This window comes from Schistocerca americana, chromosome 3 (genome assembly GCF_021461395.2).
Source record: "Schistocerca americana isolate TAMUIC-IGC-003095 chromosome 3, iqSchAmer2.1, whole genome shotgun sequence".
Classification (NCBI taxonomy): Eukaryota; Metazoa; Arthropoda; class Insecta; order Orthoptera; family Acrididae; genus Schistocerca; species Schistocerca americana.
The window spans coordinates 412,372,074-412,392,962 of NC_060121.1; the positions used below are offsets into that span (position 1 = coordinate 412,372,074).

The window sequence follows — 20,889 nt, forward strand, 5'->3', positions numbered from 1 at the left end:
GTTTCATTATTTAATTCTGTCAGTGAATATAATGCAGTTCAGGAACACGAAACACTTTAACTGAACAGTTCTCCGCAATGTCCTCTCTACCAGGGCAAACGACAATAAACAGATGAAACTGTGGAGTTAGGAAAACTGAAAATAAGTACTAACAAACTGAAGCTTTGAGTCTATGCTAACAGGGAATAAAGTATAATGCCAAGATGAATTATATTTTTATTTTAGTGACAAAATGGATATATATATATATATATATATATATAAAACAAAGATGAGGTGACTTACCGAACAAAAGCGCTGGCAGGTCGATAGACACACAAACAAACACAAACATACACACAAAATTCAAGCTTTCGCAACAAACTGTTGCCTCATCAGGAAAGAGGGAAGGAGAGGGGAAGACGAAAGGAAGTGGGTTTTAAAGGAGAGGGTAAGGAGTCATTCCAATCCCGGGAGCGGAAAGACTTACCTTAGGGGGAAAAAAGGACAGGTATACACTCGCACACACGCACATATCCATCCACACATACAGACACAAGCAGACATATTTAAAGACAAAGAGTTTGGGCAGAGATGTCAGTCGAGGCAGAAGTGTAGAGGCAAAGAAGTTGTTGAAAGACAGGTGAGGTATGAGTGGCGGCAACTTGAAATTAGCGGAGATTGAGGCCTGGCGGATGACGAGAAGAGAGGATATACTGAAGGGCAAGTTCCCATCTCCGGAGTTAGGATAGGTTGGTGTTGGTGGGAAGTATCCAGATAACCCGGACGGTGTAACACTGTGCCAAGATGTGCTGGCCGTGCACCAAGGCATGTTTAGCCACAGGGTGATCCTCATTACCAACAAACACTGTCTGCCTGTGTCCATTCATGCGAATGGACAGTTTGTTGCTGGTCATTCCCACATAGAATGCGTCACAGTGTAGGCAGGTCAGTTGGTAAATCACGTGGGTGCTTTCACACGTGGCTCTGCCTTTGATCGTGTACACCTTCCGGGTTACAGGACTGGAGTAGGTGGTGGTGGGAGGGTGCATGGGACAGGTTTTGCATCGGGGGCGGTTACAAGGATAGGAGCCAGAGGGTAGGGAAGGTGGTTTGGGCATTTCATAGGGATGAACTAACAGGTTACGAAGGTTAGGTGGACGGCGGAAAGACACTCTTGGCGGAGTGGGGAGGATTTCATGAAGGATGGATCTCATTTCAGGGCAGGATTTGAGGAAGTCGTATCCCTGCTGGAGAGCCACATTCAGAGTCTGGTCCAGTCCCGGAAAGTATCCTGTCACAAGTGGGGCACTTTTGTGGTTCTTCTGTGGGGGATTCTGGGTTTGAGGGGACGAGGAAGTGGCTCTGGTTATTTGCTTCTGTACCAGGTCGGGAGGGTAGTTGCGGGATGCGAAAGCTGTTTTCAGGTTGTTGGTGTAATGATTCAGGGATTCCGGACTGGAGCAGATTCATTTGCCACGAAGACCTAGGCTGTAGGGAAGGGACCGTTTGATGTGGAATGGGTGGCAGCTGTCATAATGGAGGTACTGTTGCTTGTTGGTGGGTTTGATGTGGACGGACGTGTGAAGTTGGCCATTGGACAGGTGGAGGTCAACGTCAAGGAAAGTGGCATGGGATTTGGAGTAGGACCAGGTGAAACTGATGGAACCAAAGGAGTTGAGGTTGGAGAGGAAATTCTGGAGTTCTTCTTCACTGTGAGTCCAGATCATGAAGATGTCATCAATAAATCTGTACCAAACTTTGGGTTGGCAGACTTGGGTAACCAAGAAGGCTTCCTCTAAGTGACCCATGAATAGGTTGGCGTACGAGGGGGCCATCCTCGTACCCATGGCTGTTCCCTTTAATTGTTGGTATGTCTGGCCTTCAAAAGTGAAGAAGTTGTGGGTCAGGATGAAGCTGGCTAAGGTGATGAGGAAAGAGGTTTTAGGTAGGGTGGCAGGTGATCGGCGTGAAAGGAAATGCTCCATCGCAGCGAGGCCCTGGACGTGCGGAATATTTGTGTATAAGGACGTGGCATCAATGGTTACAAGGATGGTTTCCGGGGGTAACAGATTGGGTAAGGATTCCAGGCGTTCAAGGAAGTGGTTGGTGTCCTTGATGAAGGATGGGAGACTGCATGTAATGTGTTGAAGGTGTTGATCTACGTAGGCAGAGATACGTTCTGTGGGGGCTTGGTAACCAGCTACAATGGGGCGGCCGGGATGATTGGGTTTGTGGATTTTAGGAAGAAGGTAGAAGGTAGGGGTGCGGGGTGTCGGTGGGGTCAGGAGGTTGATGGAGTCAGGTGAAAGGTTTTGCAGGGGGCCTAAGGTTCTGAGGATTCCTTGAAGCTCCGCCTGGACATCGGGAATGGGGTTACCTTGGCAAACTTTGTATGTGGTGTTGTCTGAAAGCTGATGCAGTCCCTCAGCACTACCGCCGCTATAATATCCACCGTTTCTAGTCCACAAACAGCTCCTTTCACCTTTTAAACAACCATTTCGGCCAGTTCTAATAACTTTCGCTTTATTTCCATTTCCGTTTTTCCCACACCACTGATCATTTTTAGCCGCTTCCCACAGGTTTTAACGCGATTATTTCTTCGTCAGACAATTGTTAGTCTCATTTTCATAATCTGCCACCACATTACCACTCCTTTTAATATACTACACGCAGTTTTTTCGAAATTTTCCCGAATTTCTGCGTCCTTTAACGTGTTTTGGCGGCAACACAACCACCTAACCTTTATGCACATCGTTGTCTACCAACCCAAGTCCAACATAGCCCAGCTGTAACCAACACCTTTTCGCCTTTTTTCATTCCAGATCTCCTGTTTCTTTCCGGTTCACCTTTATCTCTCCCCATATATTTTTATTTTCATTTTCATTTCACCTCATGTTACACTTTCCACCTTCTAATACCATGTCACCCTCACAACATCCCCACAATGACCCCATTAAGTTTTATTTACATTCCCTCCGCAAACATGCCTTCGCCCTAGCCAGATTACACTCCCATATTCTATTTTCTCAGGCTTGTCTGACATTTGGCATCACCCCCAAAGGCCTCACACTTAAAGTTCCCATCTCTGGCTGTAACCCTTCCTTCCATCAGTCCCTATACCAGTTCCAAACTGAACAATCCATTGCCCTCACCCACCTAATCCTTCACCTACACATCAACTCAGCCAATGAACACACCCGTCAACTCCTATCCTTAATAAAAGTCCTTAATCTTTCCTCTCCCACATCCACACCGGCTGTCCAGAGCATCCTCCTACAGGCCAACCGTAAATTAGAACAGCATGCCACCCTCCACCTCAAAAAACTATCCAATCTCCTGGTTTCCCACCTCCGGAAAGGCAACTCACTCACCCTTCACAACCTTTCCAGCAAACCTCAACCTCCTCTCATTGCACACAAACCCAGTCTCTCCCATCTACTCAATCTCCCACTTCCAGCTCCACTCCCTCCAAAACCTCAAAATTCCGATCAACACAATCTGGAACCACAACACCCTAATTCAGTAGTTAACCTTTCCTCCAAACCTCTCTCCCAATCCGAAACCTCTGTCCTATCCAAAGGCCTCACCTTCAGCCCCACTCCCAGATTCAACCAAACAGCCCTCGTCAAAGATTTACTGTCCTACACTCGTACTCTCTGCTGGAAGTATCACTTTGCCACGAAGAAAAATGACCCTAATCCTACTCCTAATGATCCGACTCCTCAAGACACCATCCAAATTGAACCCTGCCTGGAACAGTTCCGTCCTCCGTCACAGCGGGACCCACCTCCTCTTCCTCAAAATCACCCTCTCCAAACCTTCCAGGAATTTCTGACTTCCAGCCTTGCATCTCAATCCTTCTTAAAAAACCTTAATCCTACACCCAACATCACCACTGCTGAAGCCCAGGCTATCCGTGATCTGAAGGCTGACCGATCCATCGTCATTCTTCCGGCGGACAAGGGTTCCACGACCGTGGTACTTGATCGTCGGGAGTATGTGGCTGAGGGACTGCGTCAGCTTTCAGACAACACCACATACAAAGTTCGCCAAGGTAACCCCATTCCCGATGTCCAGGCGGAGCTTCAAGGAATCCTCAGAACCTTAGGCCCCCTGCAAAACCTTTCACCTGACTCCATTAACCTCCTGACCCCACCGACACCCCGCACCCCTACCTTCTACCTTCTTCCTAAAATCCACAAACCCAATCATCCTGGCCGCCCCATTGTAGCTGGTTACCAAGCCCCCACAGAACGTATCTCTGCCTACGTAGATCAACACCTTCAACACATTACATCCAGTCTCCCATCCTTCATCAAGGACACCAACCACTTCCTTGAACGCCTGGAATCCTTACCCAATCTGTTACCCCCGGAAACCATCCTTGTAACCATTGATGCCACGTCCTTATACACAAATATTCCGCACGTCCAGGGCCTCGCTGCGATGGAGCATTTCCTTTCACGCCGATCACCTGCCACCCTACCTAAAACCTCTTTCCTCATCACCTTAGCCAGCTTCATCCTGACCCACAACTTCTTCACTTTTGAAGGCCAGACATACCAACAATTAAAGGGAACAGCCATGGGTACGAGGATGGCCCCCTCGTACGCCAACCTATTCATGGGTCACTTAGAGGAAGCCTTCTTGGTTACCCAAGTCTGCCAACCCAAAGTTTGGTACAGATTTATTGATGACATCTTCATGATCTGGACTCACAGTGAAGAAGAACTCCAGAACTTCCTCTCCAACCTCAACTCCTTTGGTTCCATCAGTTTCACCTGGTCCTACTCCAAATCCCATGCCACTTTCCTTGACGTTGACCTCCACCTGTCCAATGGCCAACTTCACACGTCCGTCCACATCAAACCCACCAACAAGCAACAGTACCTCCATTATGACAGCTGCCACCCATTCCACATCAAACGGTCCCTTCCCTACAGCCTAGGTCTTCGTGGCAAACGACCCTGCTCCAGTCCGGAATCACTGAATCATTACACCAACAACCTGAAAACAGCTTTCGCATCCCGCAACTACCCTCCCGACCTGGTACAGAAGCAAATAACCAGAGCCACTTCCTTGTCCCCTCAAACCCAGAATCCCCCACAGAAGAACCACAAAAGTGCCCCACTTGTGACAGGATACTTTCCGGGACTGGACCAGACTCTGAATGTGGCTCTCCAGCAGGGATACGACTTCCTCAAATCCTGCCCTGAAATGAGATCCATCCTTCATGAAATCCTCCCCACTCCGCCAAGAGTGTCTTTCCGCCGTCCACCTAACCTTCGTAACCTGTTAGTTCATCCCTATGAAATGCCCAAACCACCTTCCCTACCCTCTGGCTCCTATCCTTGTAACCGCCCCCGATGCAAAACCTGTCCCATGCACCCTCCCACCACCACCTACTCCAGTCCTGTAACCCGGAAGGTGTACACGATCAAAGGCAGAGCCACGTGTGAAAGCACCCACGTGATTTACCAACTGACCTGCCTACACTGTGACGCATTCTATGTGGGAATGACCAGCAACAAACTGTCCATTCGCATGAATGGACACAGGCAGACAGTGTTTGTTGGTAATGAGGATCACCCTGTGGCTAAACATGCCTTGGTGCACGGCCAGCACATCTTGGCACAGTGTTACACCGTCCGGGTTATCTGGATACTTCCCACCAACACCAACCTATCCTAACTCCGGAGATGGGAACTTGCCCTTCAGTATATCCTCTCTTCTCGTCATCCGCCAGGCCTCAATCTCCGCTAATTTCAAGTTGCCGCCACTCATACCTCACCTGTCTTTCAACAACTTCTTTGCCTCTACACTTCTGCCTCGACTGACATCTCTGCCCAAACTCTTTGTCTTTAAATATGTCTGCTTGTGTCTGTATGTGTGGATGGATATGTGCGTGTGTGCGAGTGTATACCTGTCCTTTTTTCCCCCTAAGGTAAGTCTTTCCGCTCCCGGGATTGGAATGACTCCTTACCCTTTCCTTTAAAACCCACTTCCTTTCGTCTTCCCCTCTCCTTCCCTCTTTCCTGATGAGGCAACAGTTTGTTGCGAAAGCTTGAATTTTGTGTGTATGTTTGTGTTTGTTTGTGTGTCTATCGACCTGCCAGCGCTTTTGTTCGGTAAGTCACCTCATCTTTGTTTTTATATATAATTTTTCCCACGTGGAATGTTTCCTTCCATTATATACATATATATATATTTATATATATTTCACTGAATCAGTGTACGTACCATTTAATTATTAAAAGGGTAACATTAGGGGCATTGTAAGCATATGTTCTCCAATCATACTATAGTCAATGATAGAAATTTTAAACTTCATACAATTGATTGTGATAATTGCAGTTTTGTAAGTGGTGGATGTGAGAAGATATTATGCAAGGCTGTCTGCCAAGAGGACAATAGGTCAAGCTCCAGCAACTAGTACAATTTTATTTCATTCCCTTATCAGAAACTTCATCCCCCACGAACCATGGACCTTGCCGATGGTGGGGAGGATTGCGTGCTTCAGCGATACAGATTGCCAAACTGTAGGTACAACCACAATGGAGGAGTATCTGTTGAGAGGCCAGGCAAACGCTTGGTTCCTGAAGAGGGGCAGCAGCCTTTTCAGTAGTTGCAGTTGCAACAGTCTGGATGATTGACTGATCTGGCCTTGTAACACTAAACAAAATGGCCTTGCTGTGCTGGTACTGTGAACGGCTGAAAGCAAGGGGAAATTACAGCCGTAATTTTTCCCTAGGACATGCAGCTTTACTGTATGGTTAAATGATGATGGTGTCCTCTTGCGTAAAATATTTTGGAGGTAAAATAGTCCCCAATTCAGATCTCCGGACAGGGACTACACAGGATGACATCATTATCAGAAGAAATAAAACTGGCATTCTACAGATCGGAGCATGGAATGTCAGATCCCTTAATCAGGCAGGTAGGTTAGAAAATTTAAAAAGGCAAATGGATTGGTTAAAGTTAGATATAGTGGGAATTAGTGAGTTCAGTGGCAGGAGGAACAAGACTTCTGGTCAGGTGAATACAGGGTTATAAACACAAAATCAAATAGGGGTAATTAAGGAGTTTAATAATGAATAAAAAAATAGGAGTGCAGGCAAGCTACTACAAACAGCTTAGTAAATGCATTATTGTGGCCAAGATAGACACAAAGCCCACGCCTACCACAATAGTACAAGTTTATACACCAACTAGTTCTGCAAATGACAAAGAGATCAACAAAATGTATGACGAGATAAAAGAAATTATCCAGATAGTGAAAGGAGATGAAAATTTAATAGTTATAGGTGACAGGAATTTGGTAGTAGGAAAAGGAAGAGAAGGAAATCTAATAGGTGAATATGGTATAGGGGTAAGGAATGAATAAGGAAGCCACCTGGTAAAATTTTGCACAGAGCCTAACTTAATCATAGCTAACACTTGGTTCAAGAATCATGAAAGAAGGTTGTATACACGGACAAGGCACGGAGATACTGGAAGGTTTCAGACAGTTTATATAATGGTAAGACAGAGATTTAGGAAGTATGTTTTAAATTGTAAGACATTTCCAGGGGCAGATGTGGACTCGGACCACAATCTATTGTTTATGAACTGTAGATCTGAAGAAGCTGCAAAAAGGTGGGAATTTAAGGAGATGGGACCTGGATAAACTGACTAAACCAGAGGTTGTATAAGGTTTCATGGAAAGCATAAGGGAACAATTGACAGGAATGGGGGAAAGAAATACAGTAGAAGAAGAATTGGTAGCTTTGAGAGATGAAATAGTGAAAGCAGCAAAGGATCAAGTAGGTAAAAAGACGAGGGCTAGTAGAAATCCTTGGGTAACAGAAGATATACTGAATTTAATTGATAAAAGGAGAAAATACAAAAATACAGTAAATGAAACAGGCAAAAAGGAATACAAACGTCTCAAAAATGAGATCGACAGGAACTGGAAAATGGCTAAGCAGGGATGGCTAGAGGACAAATGTAAGGATGTAGAGGCTTATCTCACTAGAGGTAAGGTAGACACTGCCTACAGGAAAAGTAAAGAGACCTTTGGAGAAAAGAGATCCACTTGTATGAATATCAAAAGCTCAGATGGAAACCCAGTTCTAAGCAATGAAGGGAAAGCAGAAAAGTGGATAGAGTATATAGAGGGTCTATACAAGGGCGATGTACTTGAGGACAATATTTGTGGAAATGGAAGAGGATCTAGATGAAGATGAAATGGGAGATATGGTACTGCTTGAAGAGTTTGACAGAGCACTGAAAGACCTAAGTAGAAACAAGGCCCTGAGACTAGACAACATTCTATTCGAATTACCGACAGCCTTGGGAGAGCCAGCCCTGACAAAACTCGACCATCTGGTGAGCAAGACGTATGAGACAGGTGAAATACCCTCAGACTTCCAGGAGAATATAATAATTTCAATCCCAAAGAAAGCAAGTGTTGACAGATGTGAAAATTACTGAACTATCAGTTTAATAAGTCACAGCTGCAAAATACTAACACAAATTCTTTACAGACAAATGGAAAAACTGGTAGAAGCCGACCTCAGGGAGATCAGTTTGGATTCCGTAGAAACATTGGAACACGTGAGCCAATACTGACCCTATGACTTATCTTATAAGATAGATTAAGGAAAGGCAAAACTACGTTTCTGGTATTTGTAGACTTAAAGAAAGCTTTTGACAATGTTGACTGGAATACTCTCTTTCAAATTCTGAAGGTGGAAGGTGTAAAGTACAGGGAGTGAAAGGCTATTTACAATTTGTACAGAAACCAGATGACAGTTTAAGAGTCAAGGGGCCTATCCCCGATGTTATTCAATCTGTATATTGAGCAAGCAGTGAAGGAAACAAAAGAAAAATTCGGAGTAGGTATTGAAGTCCATGGAGAAGAAATAAAAACTTTGAGGTTCACCGATGACTTGTAATTCTGTCAGAGACAGCAAAGGACTTGGAAGACCAGTTGAACAGAATGGACATTATCTTGAAAGGAGGTTATAAGAAGAACATCAACAAAAGCAAAATGAGGATAATGGAATGTAGTCGAATTAAATCAGGTGATGCAGAGGGAATTAGATTAGGAAATGAGACACTTAAAGTAGTAAATGAGTTTTGCTATTTGGGGAGCAAAATAACTGATGATGGTTGAAGTAGAGAGGATATAAAATGTAGACTGGCAATGGCAAGGGAAGTGTTTCTGAAGAAGAGAAATATGTTAAAATTGGGTATAGATTTAAGTGTCAGGAAGTCGTTTCTGAAAGTATTTGTATGGAGTGTAGCAATGTATGGAAGTGAAACATAGACGATAAATAGTTCAAACAAGAAGAGAGTAGAATCTTTCAAAATGTGGTGCTACAGAAGAATGCTGAAAATAGATGGGTAGATCACATAACTAATGAGGAGGAATTGAATAGAATTGGGGAGAAGAGAAATTTGTGGTACAACTTGACTACAAAAGGGGATCGGTTGGTAGGACATGTTCTGAGGCATCAAGGGATCACCAATTTAGTATTGGAGGGCAGCGTGGAGGGTAAAAATCATAGAGGGAGACCAAGAGATGAATACACTAAGCAGATTCAGAAGGCTGTAGGTTACAGTAGGTACTGGGAGATGAAGAAGCTTGCACAGTATAGAGTAGCATGGCGAGCTGCATCAAACCAGTCTCCGAACTGATGATCAAAATAACAACATCAGAAACATACATATTTTACACAATTCTGACTATGTTATCTTTGCCCAAAACTTTTCCACTTCCAATGCATTTTCTGTTCCTTGAGAGTCACAGCTAACCTTTTCATCTGAGCCCTTTTCAGGGCCATCAACCATCTATTAACAACCATCTATTGTAGAATCTTAAAACATATTCTGAGCTCAAATATAATAAGGTACCTGGAACAGAATTACCTTGTCTATGCCAACTAGCACTGATTCTGAAAAAAATGCTAGTCTTGTAAAACCTAACTTGTGCACTTCTTATATCATAATTTCCAATCTGTGGAAGACAATCAATTGGATGCAGTATTCTCTACTTCTAAACAACATCTGGCCCAGTGTCACACTAACACTTATTTATTATAGTATGAAAAAATATCAACCGCAGATGATGCAACTGCCTATAGTAAGTAATATCACAAAAATGCTGCTCAGATAATGAATCAGAGCTTAATAAGATTTCAATGTGGTGGAAAGTTTAGTGAATTTGTGCCTCCAGCTATTTCAAATTTCCAAATGTTATCCGGCGTCAATAGCAAGAAGATGATCAACAAAAGTGCTCCGCACAGTTTCAAGTCTAGTGCCACGCCAAAAACTCGCAGTGAAAAATCATCCAGATCAAAATGTAAGTGTGTAACATGTGAAGTCCATCCTGACAAAGCAAAACTTGTTGAAACTATTAATTCGTTGCAAGAAATTGTGCGCAGATCCTTGGCAGAAAACAAAGTGTTATCTCATAGACTCAAATGTCTTGAAAAAGATCATAGAAAACTAAAAACTGCCGAGCAGGGCACAAGTGAATTCGACAGAAATAAAGTGTACACAGTGACCGAAGATTCCGTCACCATTTCAAGTTTTCCAACACATTCTGGGTATACCGGTAACGCTAACCATAGCGCAATCATTTCATCGTCATTAGTAATACATTCTCCTGCCGTGCTCCAAAAAATGGTAGGCCTATCTACAAAAGATCAAATCGTGCACCATCTGAAAGAAATGCCTGTTATTAAGCAAAATGTGGAACCTCGCCAGCCAAAACCGTCGCTCATAAACAGAAGCAAGGTAAATTCAACATTCAAGATGACAGTTAATTTAACTAACACCACAAATGCAGCAAGAAGAATAAACGTATGTTTAATGGGTAATAGTCATCTTAGAGGCCTTGCACACAAAATAAAAAGCGTAAACAGTGAAGTAAATGCCTCAGGTTTTATTAAACTTGGCGCTCGTCTTGACCAAGTGCTTTCAACTGTAAACAATATCTCTCGAAAGACAATGAATGAAGACTTCATTGTAATATGTGGTGGTGCAAATGACATCGCACACAACGATGGTTTGCAAGCTGTTAATGCACTAAAATCTGCCCTAAACCATCTAAATGACTCAAACGTCATTGTTCTCGATATTCCACACAGGTATGACTTGCCTCAATTCTCGTGTGTAAACAGGGCATTAGCATATACAAACAGTCAATATGCAGAAATTTGCAACCGTTACGCAAATGTACAAATGGTCAACATGCAACATTTTAGTAGAGATCTTTACACCACTCACGGCCTTCACCTCAATCGGCGCGGAAAAAGTCACTTAGCGTCCATTATTTGTGAAATCGTCGTAAATGCTAGGAACAACGTATACTCAAAACACACACATTCGAAGAATGAGTGCTCCACAACACAAGAAGACTGCAGGAATGAGTATAGACAGACGACATTGGACAAATGGCTGCTGAAAACACCAGGTAAAGCTGATTCTTCCCAGGCTCCCAGCACATGGAAACAGACCAACTTGAATAAATGGATAGTGAAAAATACCAAACCCACTCTGTCAACCGATATTTCTTTTTTAGGGATAAATGTATAATTGGTTCTGGCAGGGTGACACGTCCATCAAGCGTTCAACAATCCAAACTCACTTTCAAATTAATTCAGCAGAACTTTCAAAGTCTTGGCAATAAGCAGAACGAGTTGGATACCATTGCAGCAATTGATAACCCTGATGTTTTAGTTATAAGTGAACACTGGTACACAGATGAGCTAATTAGTGTATGTAAGCCACTTTCCATGAACTTTTGCTCTGCCTTCAGTAGAAAAGAGAAACGTGGTGGTGGGGTGGCTATCTTTGCAGCTAGTGGTAGTAATTATAGTTTAATAGATGTAAGTGCTTTCAGCATTGAGGGTGTGATAGAACTAGCAGCAATTAATTATAAGTGGGGGAAAGAGAACTTAATTATTATAGGCCTATACAGACCTCCATCTGGTAGCCTACATAGTTTCTTTGATGTTCTTAATGACCTGCTTGTTGACATTGACAGTAAACACTGCAATAAAAATGGCTGGGTTAACATAATACTAACTGGAGATATAAACATTGACTTGCTGTCCTACCGAGCGAGGTGGCGCAGTGGTTAGACACTGGACTCGCATTCGGGAGGACGACGGTTCAATCCCGCGTCCGGCCATCCTGATTTAGGTTTTCCATGATTTCCCTAAATCACTCCAGGCAAATGCCGGGATGGTTCCTCTGAAAGGGCACGGCCGACTTCCTTCCCCATCCTTCCCTAATCTGATGAAACCGATAACCACGCTGTCTGGTCTCCTTCCCCAAACCAACCAACCAACCAACTTGCTGTCCAATGACTCTGTATCTAAAAAACTAATGCTAATATTAGCTCAATTTAACTTAACATTTCTGATAAACGAGCCCACTAGAGAGGTCAATAGTGTAAAATCATGCATTGACAACATTATAACTAACATGTCCCACTTTACATGCAGTGCATCAGTTCTGAAGCTTGCCATTTCTGACCACCAAGCAGTACAGGTACTGATAGAAGCTGAAAATCTTCATGTCAATAGAAAAGAGAAACAATATGCGACAAAAAGAATGGCCAATGATGACAATGTTAAAGATTTCAACAGTTTGCTAAAAAGCTTACAATGGGGTGAAAAAAACAGCATTACTTTCAGTGAATTTTCATCAGATTTTTATTATTGCTTCAATGTCTCATGTCCAGAAATGACCTTTACAGTAAATGACTGCAAAAAGATACAAAAAAATAACTGGATAAATCATGAAGTAAAAACAGCAAGAGAGAAACTTAGACTTTTCCAGTATGCAATGATAAATAATAACAATAATAATAGACTAAAGGTAGAATTTAAGAACTATCAGGATTACTATAGTGATCTTCTGCTAGAAACTAAAAGTAAATACGTAGCCACAATGTTAAGAAACTCTACTAACACAGGTTTAGCTGTTTGGAAAGTAATAAATAGCTTTAGGGATTGTAAGGACAGATCAACAAGTGATTTTACTATAAACCATAAAGGGCATATCATGAAATGTCAATATCAGATTGCAAATGTTTTTAATGAGTACTTTTCTTCTGTTGGAAAATCTGTCAGTGACCATTTTAAGAATGTTCAGCATAGATATAGGGGCATTCCAATCAAATAAAGCATATACTTGGCCCCAACCAATAACAAGGAAGTCAAAAACATAGTAATGTCATTAAAAACTACAAAATCAGCAGGCTATGATGGATTGTCTATCAGTACACTGAAAAGATGCATAGACAACATATCTGATGCCATGGCCACAACAGTAAATGTTGTAATTGCATCAGGTTGTTTCCCAGATAGTCTAAAGACAGCACAAGTGACCCCGATTCACAAGAAAGGTGACAAATCTAAAATTGAAAACTACCGCCCCATCTCAATCTTACCTGCATTTTCTAAGGTAGTTGAGAAAGTTATTTATACTAGACTAATGACATTCCTGAGTCAACACAATTTAATATTTGAAAATCAGAATGGCTTTATGAAAAACAAGTCAACATCAGTAGCAGCAGCACAATTAATAGACAAAATAATAACGGCCATAGAGAACAAGGAAGTATGTAACTGGAGTGTTCCTTGATCTAGAAAAAGCTTTTGATTGTGTCAACATCACCATATTACTTGACAAGCAGTGGAACCTGGGTATCAGAGGAACTGGCTATGAGCTAATAAAATCGTATATGAGCAATAGAAAACAATTTGTCTTGCTTACAACAAACAGTGGGTCTTACAAATCTAAAATTACAGACATCAAATATGGAGTGCCTCAAGGTTCTGTCTTGGGACCCCTTCTTTTCTTGATTTATGTCAATAATATACAGTATTGTTCTCCTAACTGTACAAAAATATTGTACGCAGATGACACATCAATAGTGTGTAAACACAAACACCATGAGAGTCTGGAGGTACAGTGCAACAGTGTAACTAATGAAATAGTCAAGTATTTTAATGAAAGCCATCTAAATGTAAGTGCTTCAAAGACTGCAATGATGGAATTTAAGACAAGGAAACAAATAGAATGTGACATGAAATTATCCATAGGAAATGCCATTGTAAAAAAGGAAAAATGGACAAAGTTCTTGGGAATTACAATCCAGGACAGCCTCAAATGGGACATGCATATTGATTCCTTAGCATGTAAACTGTCGAAGAATGTGTTTGCTATAAATATGATTAGCAAATATTGTAAGGACATGGGTGTACTAAAAACTGCTTATCATGCCCTATTCTCATCAAACTTAAACTATGCTGTAGAAATATGGGGTGCAACAACTCAAGCCAACCTAAGTACATTATTAATACTACAGAAAAAAGTTATCAGAATTATTTGTGGTGCCAAACCTCGAGAATCATGTCGGAACCTGTTCCCAAAATTAGGTGTGCTTACCATTATAGGTGTGTACATATTGAAAGTTATATTGCTTGTGAAAACAATTAATCCAAATTTCAACTGTGACCTGCACCAATATTATACAAGGCAAAAGTTCAGATACCATGTAAATAGCCACAGAACAGCTTTATATGAAAAAAATGCACTTCATGCTGGGCTGAAGCTAGCCAATGCCCTACCAAAAAGTCTCACAACCCTTCCTGCTAACAAATTAAAAGATCAGCTAAAAAGAATTCTAATTGAAAACCCTTTTTATTCCCTAGACAAGTATTATATCTGTATGAAAAGTCTTTCATAAGTATGTCAAGCTCATATTTTTAAGTAACCTACAACTAATATAATGTTGATGAAAACAATATTTGTAATATTGTGATTGTATACTACCAGACGTAAAATCCATCAAAATGTAAAATTTATTAATACAAACAAATCTTTTAGTTTGTAATTTATAAACTGACATATTCAGAAGAATAATCTGTATGATGTCCTGAAACTGTATTATTTCTAGGGATTGTATTTGATTATTCAATGTTGAATAAATATTATTATTATTATTATTATTATTATTATTATTATTATTAAGACTGGTGTCTGGCTTCAAATTTTCAGAAACATAAAACTGTGCAATTCACAAAATACACAACTGTAGTATCCTTCAAATACAATATCACTTTGATTGGAATCAGTCCACTGATGCAAATTCCTGGATATAACAATATTTAGGACAACACAAGCTAACCTTGGGTAAAGCAGATGGCAGACTTTGGCTAAATGATAGGATACTGGGAAAAAGTAGTCAGTAGTCAGTATTCACAGGAGGCTGCTCACAACGTGCTCTTGTAAACCATTTTTGAGCACTGCTGAAATATATGGGACACTGAATACTGAGATACTGAATGTTTACAAAGAAGGGCAACACAAATGGTCACATGCTTGTTTGATGCACAGAAGACCATGATGGAAAAGATGAAAAACCTCAATTGGCAACACTTGAAGAAAAATGCAAACTATTCAGCTTACAAAGTTTCAAGAACCAGTATGAAGTGAGGAATCTAAAAATATGGTACAGCCTATGCCTGCAAAGGCATTTAAATAGTCATTCTTATCATGCTTCATATCAGAAGGTAACCTAATACTTGATACAATAGGTAGTACCCTGTCTTCTGGACTTCAAAATGTTTTGCAATATGTGGATGTACACACAGATGTAGATGTAATTTTTTGGGTTATCAGATTGTGTGTTTCCTTCACATCTTAAGAAAACTCTGTGTCAGAAAAAGATCCAAGAAAATATATCTTTTCCTCCTGGACATTTACTATCATGTTACACATTATCACGGGTAGTGACAGGTATGTTCACTTCTTGCATTTAGAATTAGAAATCAAAAGCATGAAGGAACTCCAACTGACCATCAAATGAAGAGTTAAAAAGGGTCTCAAATGAATGGAAGATAACAGCAATAACATATGGCATGTTAGGACACTTTGCAACAGGCAACAGGCAACAGGACAGAATTATCCTATTTGTTCTTATACCACTCCTTTTTTTCTATTTTAATGGTAATGCATATACTATGAGCACACAAAATCATCAAATTGTAACTCATGCAGTATTTCACTAAATTTTATTATTCACAGTACAATTTACAGTCTGCTAATGACAACAGTGTAAATAGTGCATGTGACAATATTTTATTGAAAGAAATATTCTTAATTTACTATACCTGTGAACCATGTGCTCTTCAGAATACCACCCCACTAAAAGTAATTGTTTCAAAATTCACGTAGAAGATTTGGAAACACCTCAGTCTCCTCTCTCAAGCAAACGTGTTGCTATTTCTACAAAAAAACTTAATATTTCAGAACCTCTATGTATTCAAAATCTTCATTTCCCAGAATATTCCAATCACTGTAACTGTTTGCAAAGTTCAGTGTTATACTTTTGTATCCCTGAGTTTTCTCTTTTGAAAAATGTTTACTTTTGCTTAAATAAGCTGTTAGTTTATTAATTACTCCAACTAAAAAATTTCACTATCTAGAAAATTCTTGTAAAACTTTGGTAATCCTTGTACACATTAAAACTTTGCTCCCATAAAATTTGCATCTATTACTTATTCATTTCATAAGTATACACTTTTCAGTAAAACAAATTTACTCCATCACCTATTGTATCTTGTATCTTTCATTTCTCTATCTTTTATGTTAATATCCAAAATGTAATAGTCATGAATTTTATTGTTTTGTAATTTCTGTAATACGTATGTCTATAAATAGACATCATGCACGAAGTCCCAGGAAGTCAACAGCCAATAGTTAAGTGAAGATCTGTCACTGCTGTGTGATAATTTCAGCAAACCATTTGTAGGATGTGTAATTTATCAATCTGTGTTGCGCAATCTAGATCATAATAGTAACGAGCTGATCGTCTGAACTGTTTGGAAATAATACTTAAGAGGAACTGGGGGTGGGGGGGGGGGGGGGGGGGGGGGGGTAAAATTAAATGCATTAAGTCATTATTAACTTCAATATTGCAATTCGTAATTCCAATACAATGACACTTCAGTGACTACAGCTATTATGAAACACATGGCTTTCAATTAAAATTTCTGCCATGTATGGGAATGTATATAATCAGTGTATGAGTGCAGGCTGTATGCCATATGGTAGTTTGCGTCTGGCCATGAGTCATGCTCAGATAGCCTATTGGTAAGGCAACTGCTCGCAATAAGTGGGAAACCAGATTTGAGTACTGCTCCAGCACAAATTGTTGTCATTCACTTATACAACTGTTGGTTGTCCATATTTGCAACTGCAAATACATTTCATTGTTATTAACTTTTAGAATGGAAGTGCAGTTATTGAAAGAAGATTAGGCTGATAGATTTTAATTAGACTGAAGAGAGTCCAAACAGGTTGGTAATGTTAGTATCTTCCTTGTTGATTTCACAACTAGACAGCTAAGAATCTAACTTTGCATCTTTGGACATTAATGATTCTGGGGGGGGGGGGGGGGGGGGGGGGGGGGGAAGATTCATGTTTGTAATCTAGTTTCTTTAGTACCTGTGAAGATTTTGCAAAGTAATGTTGGATTTCAAAATTCCAGTGGCACAATGGATTTGTTCTACATTCACCATTAACATTGCTTTCCAATCCACCATGTGGTTGTGTCAGAACCACATCTGTTTAACAAATTAAAAATAGGGGTAGAATGTTCTGATATTCACAGAATGAAACAGAAAATGTGAAAAGTCTCAATAAAAGAATATAACTACCTATGACAACAAAATAACAAATTTTATCTCATGTCACAAAAAGTTATTCACTGACTTCATACGCAAGGACGAAGAACCAATAAAGCGGCTCTCAATTAAACCAGAGCTGACGATTTTAATCTATTTTATCTATTTATTCTTGAAATTTGATAAACATTATTCTGCTTTATCATTTACTATTTTACATTATAACTAAATTTTTCTTGTCCAGCAAATTGATTATCTTGCTACAGGTTCCAGAGTTACATTATTAATCCAGTAAAGCAAACTCCAATAGAAAATTATACAAATAATGTCTTTGGGAAACTTATTAACTGGTTTTCTGCATATGGTCTTGCTCTGAACTTTGAAAAAAAAAAAAAAAAACACAGTACATCCAATTTTCTGCTGCAAAGAGTACAGTTTCTTCAATAAATATAAGTTTCTGGGTGTACATATAGATGAGAATCTTAACTGGAAAATTCATATTTCAGATCTCCTAAAGTGACTAGGTTCAGCAACTTCTGCAATCAGAATAATTGCCAATTTTGAGGAAATTAGTAACCTAACATACTTTGCAAATTTTCACTCTCTGATGTCATACGGAATAATATTTTGGGGTGCCTCAACACTTAGGTACTGCTCAAAAGAAAGTGTTAAGAATAATGTGTGGGGCTCATAGTCAAACATCTAGTAGACATCTGTTTAAAAGGTTAGGAATTGTTACAACAGCCTCAAGTACATTTACTCAGTAAAGAAATTTGTTCTCGACAACATAGCCCAGATTAAAAACAATAGTTACATTCATGATTATAATACCAAGGAAAGAAAGACTTACATTAGCCTCTATTTAACCTATCTTTGGCACAGAAAGGGATAAAATATGCTGCTGTAAAACTTTTTAATAAATCACCAGATGAAATAAAATGTTTGACAGATAGCAGTAATAGTTTCAAAAATAAATTGAAATCATATCTCCTTTATTCTATACCATACATGAGTTCTTGAATAGGAATAAATAAATCTATACTTGACACGTTCCACATAATAATGTTTACCATAAGATTGATCAGTGGAACACGTAACTAACTAACTAACAACTGTAGTATTGATTTTAAATAAAATGCTTCATCAGTTGCACTTTTATTTTTATTTTAACAACTGTGACCAGTTTCAGCACGACATATGCCTGGCATCCTGGGACAAGTCATTATGTGTTCTCGCAGGACACCTGACGTAAAGCACTGTGTAATGCCTTTGGGAGCTGAAGCTGGTCATGGTTGTTAATTTAAAAAGAAAAGTGCAACTGGTGTTGACACTTCATTCAAAACAAATTCCTAAATTTCAAATGACAGTAATAATATGTGATAAAATAGTACTAAACACTAAACTCATAATGGTAGTAGTAGTGGATATATTGATGCACAGCAAAACAATAAATAATTAGATGTAAGATACTTACAAATTGCTGACATGGAAAGAGCAGCTATGGATAGCCTCGTATAATCTTCAACAGTCCACCCAAACTTCTTGATTGTGTATAGGTACATAATGCCACCTTCTCCTGTAAAATAATAGTTCCAGTTGTGGTTGGGTACACTTATTGTACATAAGCATCCTCATGTAACAACTGATTGGTACATTTGTTTATATTGTAACTGGCAGGTGTGTAGTGACTGTACAGGCACTGTTCACTTTCCAGAAATGTCTGCTCATATTCTGAAAGCTGTAAACATGGTTCTCCATTACAGTAAAACTTGTGAAGATTGTTTTACAGACAGCAAGTATAATCTGTCAAGCAGCAGACTGAAAGCTGTCAAACTACCAACTGCATCTCAATCTTTGACCACTTCATTTTCTCAAGTGAAGTATAGTCTAAGGGAGTGCACGTTTTTGATTTAGGAAGACTGCCACAAACATCTCATTATGAAAACTTAAGAGTTAAGCTGATTGGAAGTTACAGATTTAGTACAGAAATTTGCTAATGCTTTCACAGGCCAGAATATGGTATTTGTGTGATACAGATGGCTTTTAAAGCTTCCAGTCAACTGGATAATAAGAATATTATTGCATAAAGTAGACAACTAATACTAATCTGATGAGACAATCAGCAGAACATTCAACATTATTTATTCACAACTTTTGCTGTTCACTAATTATGTCGTAACAAGTTTGCATCTGTAGACACTGTTAATGTTATATTAAATAATGTCCAGAATAACCCAGGACACACCCACCAATCACATTTTTACTGTTATCTGTCTTGCCTACCCCGTCTTTCAGTTAGTAAGATCTACCAACATTTCACTCCTTTGTTTTAGGCCTACTTCTCAGTTTTTCCAGTAACATTTTAGTACTATCTTGCTTGTTTGGAGCATTCTTTCAGGTACTGCAACTTATTTCATCTCACCTTTCCCACTAGCTTATTTACTGCTACTTTAACCTTGTAGATCTGATCTATTTTTCTTAGTATCTGTCAATTCTATTAAAGTCCCAATCATTGAACTTACTGTCAGTGTTATTTCTATTTTTAAATTCTCTAACTTATGTATCCAATTAAGGGATATACCGTTCCACACTCCAACCTGAAGAATGCCAGATATGATTTCCTTGATACTATAATATCATCATCCTGCGAAGTCCCCAGCCGGATACAAAATGGGTGGACTACTTTATCTCAAGAATATTGTACCCAACACAATACCGCTTTATTAAACAATGGAGAGGAGTTTTAGTTTCCTTTTTCTTTCAGCTATTTGCAATATTGACACAGCAAGGCCATGTTTGATGATGTTACATAATCCAGACTGTTGCTTTTTATTTATTTATTTATTCTTTGCCCATGGACTCCAGCTGAAAATCCAGCTGAGAGTATTGGGTGTGTCATACAATAGCCTATTAACATCAAACTTGATTTCAATATATATATAAATGAAACAAATTATTAAACAGAAATAGTCCATAATCATACAAAGGTTTTACATGTTTCACATTATACATACACACAAATCGAAAAAACATACAGAAATGATAATTTTTACAGGTACATTTCAGTAATGATATATTTAAACACCATCTTAGTATTCACTCAAACTGTATATACATTTCTCTGTGAGATATAGTTTCAAATGATTTTTAAAATATTTTAGATCTGTTTCTTTTTTAATGATTTTGGGGAGTTTATTAAAAAACCTTTTGCCTGCTT

At 39.5% G+C, this 20,889-nt stretch overlaps 1 protein-coding gene across 1 annotated transcript in view; it reads right to left on the reverse strand.

Annotated features, from left to right (window-relative positions):
- Nucleotides 1-20,889, reverse strand: part of LOC124607281 (proton-coupled folate transporter-like) — a 326,877-nt gene that overhangs the window by 85,379 nt on the left and 220,609 nt on the right. The window contains exon 7 of the mRNA XM_047139560.1: nt 19,147-19,248. Coding sequence (XP_046995516.1) covers nt 19,147-19,248 — 102 coding nt within the window. The remainder of the gene's footprint in view (nt 1-19,146; nt 19,249-20,889) is intronic.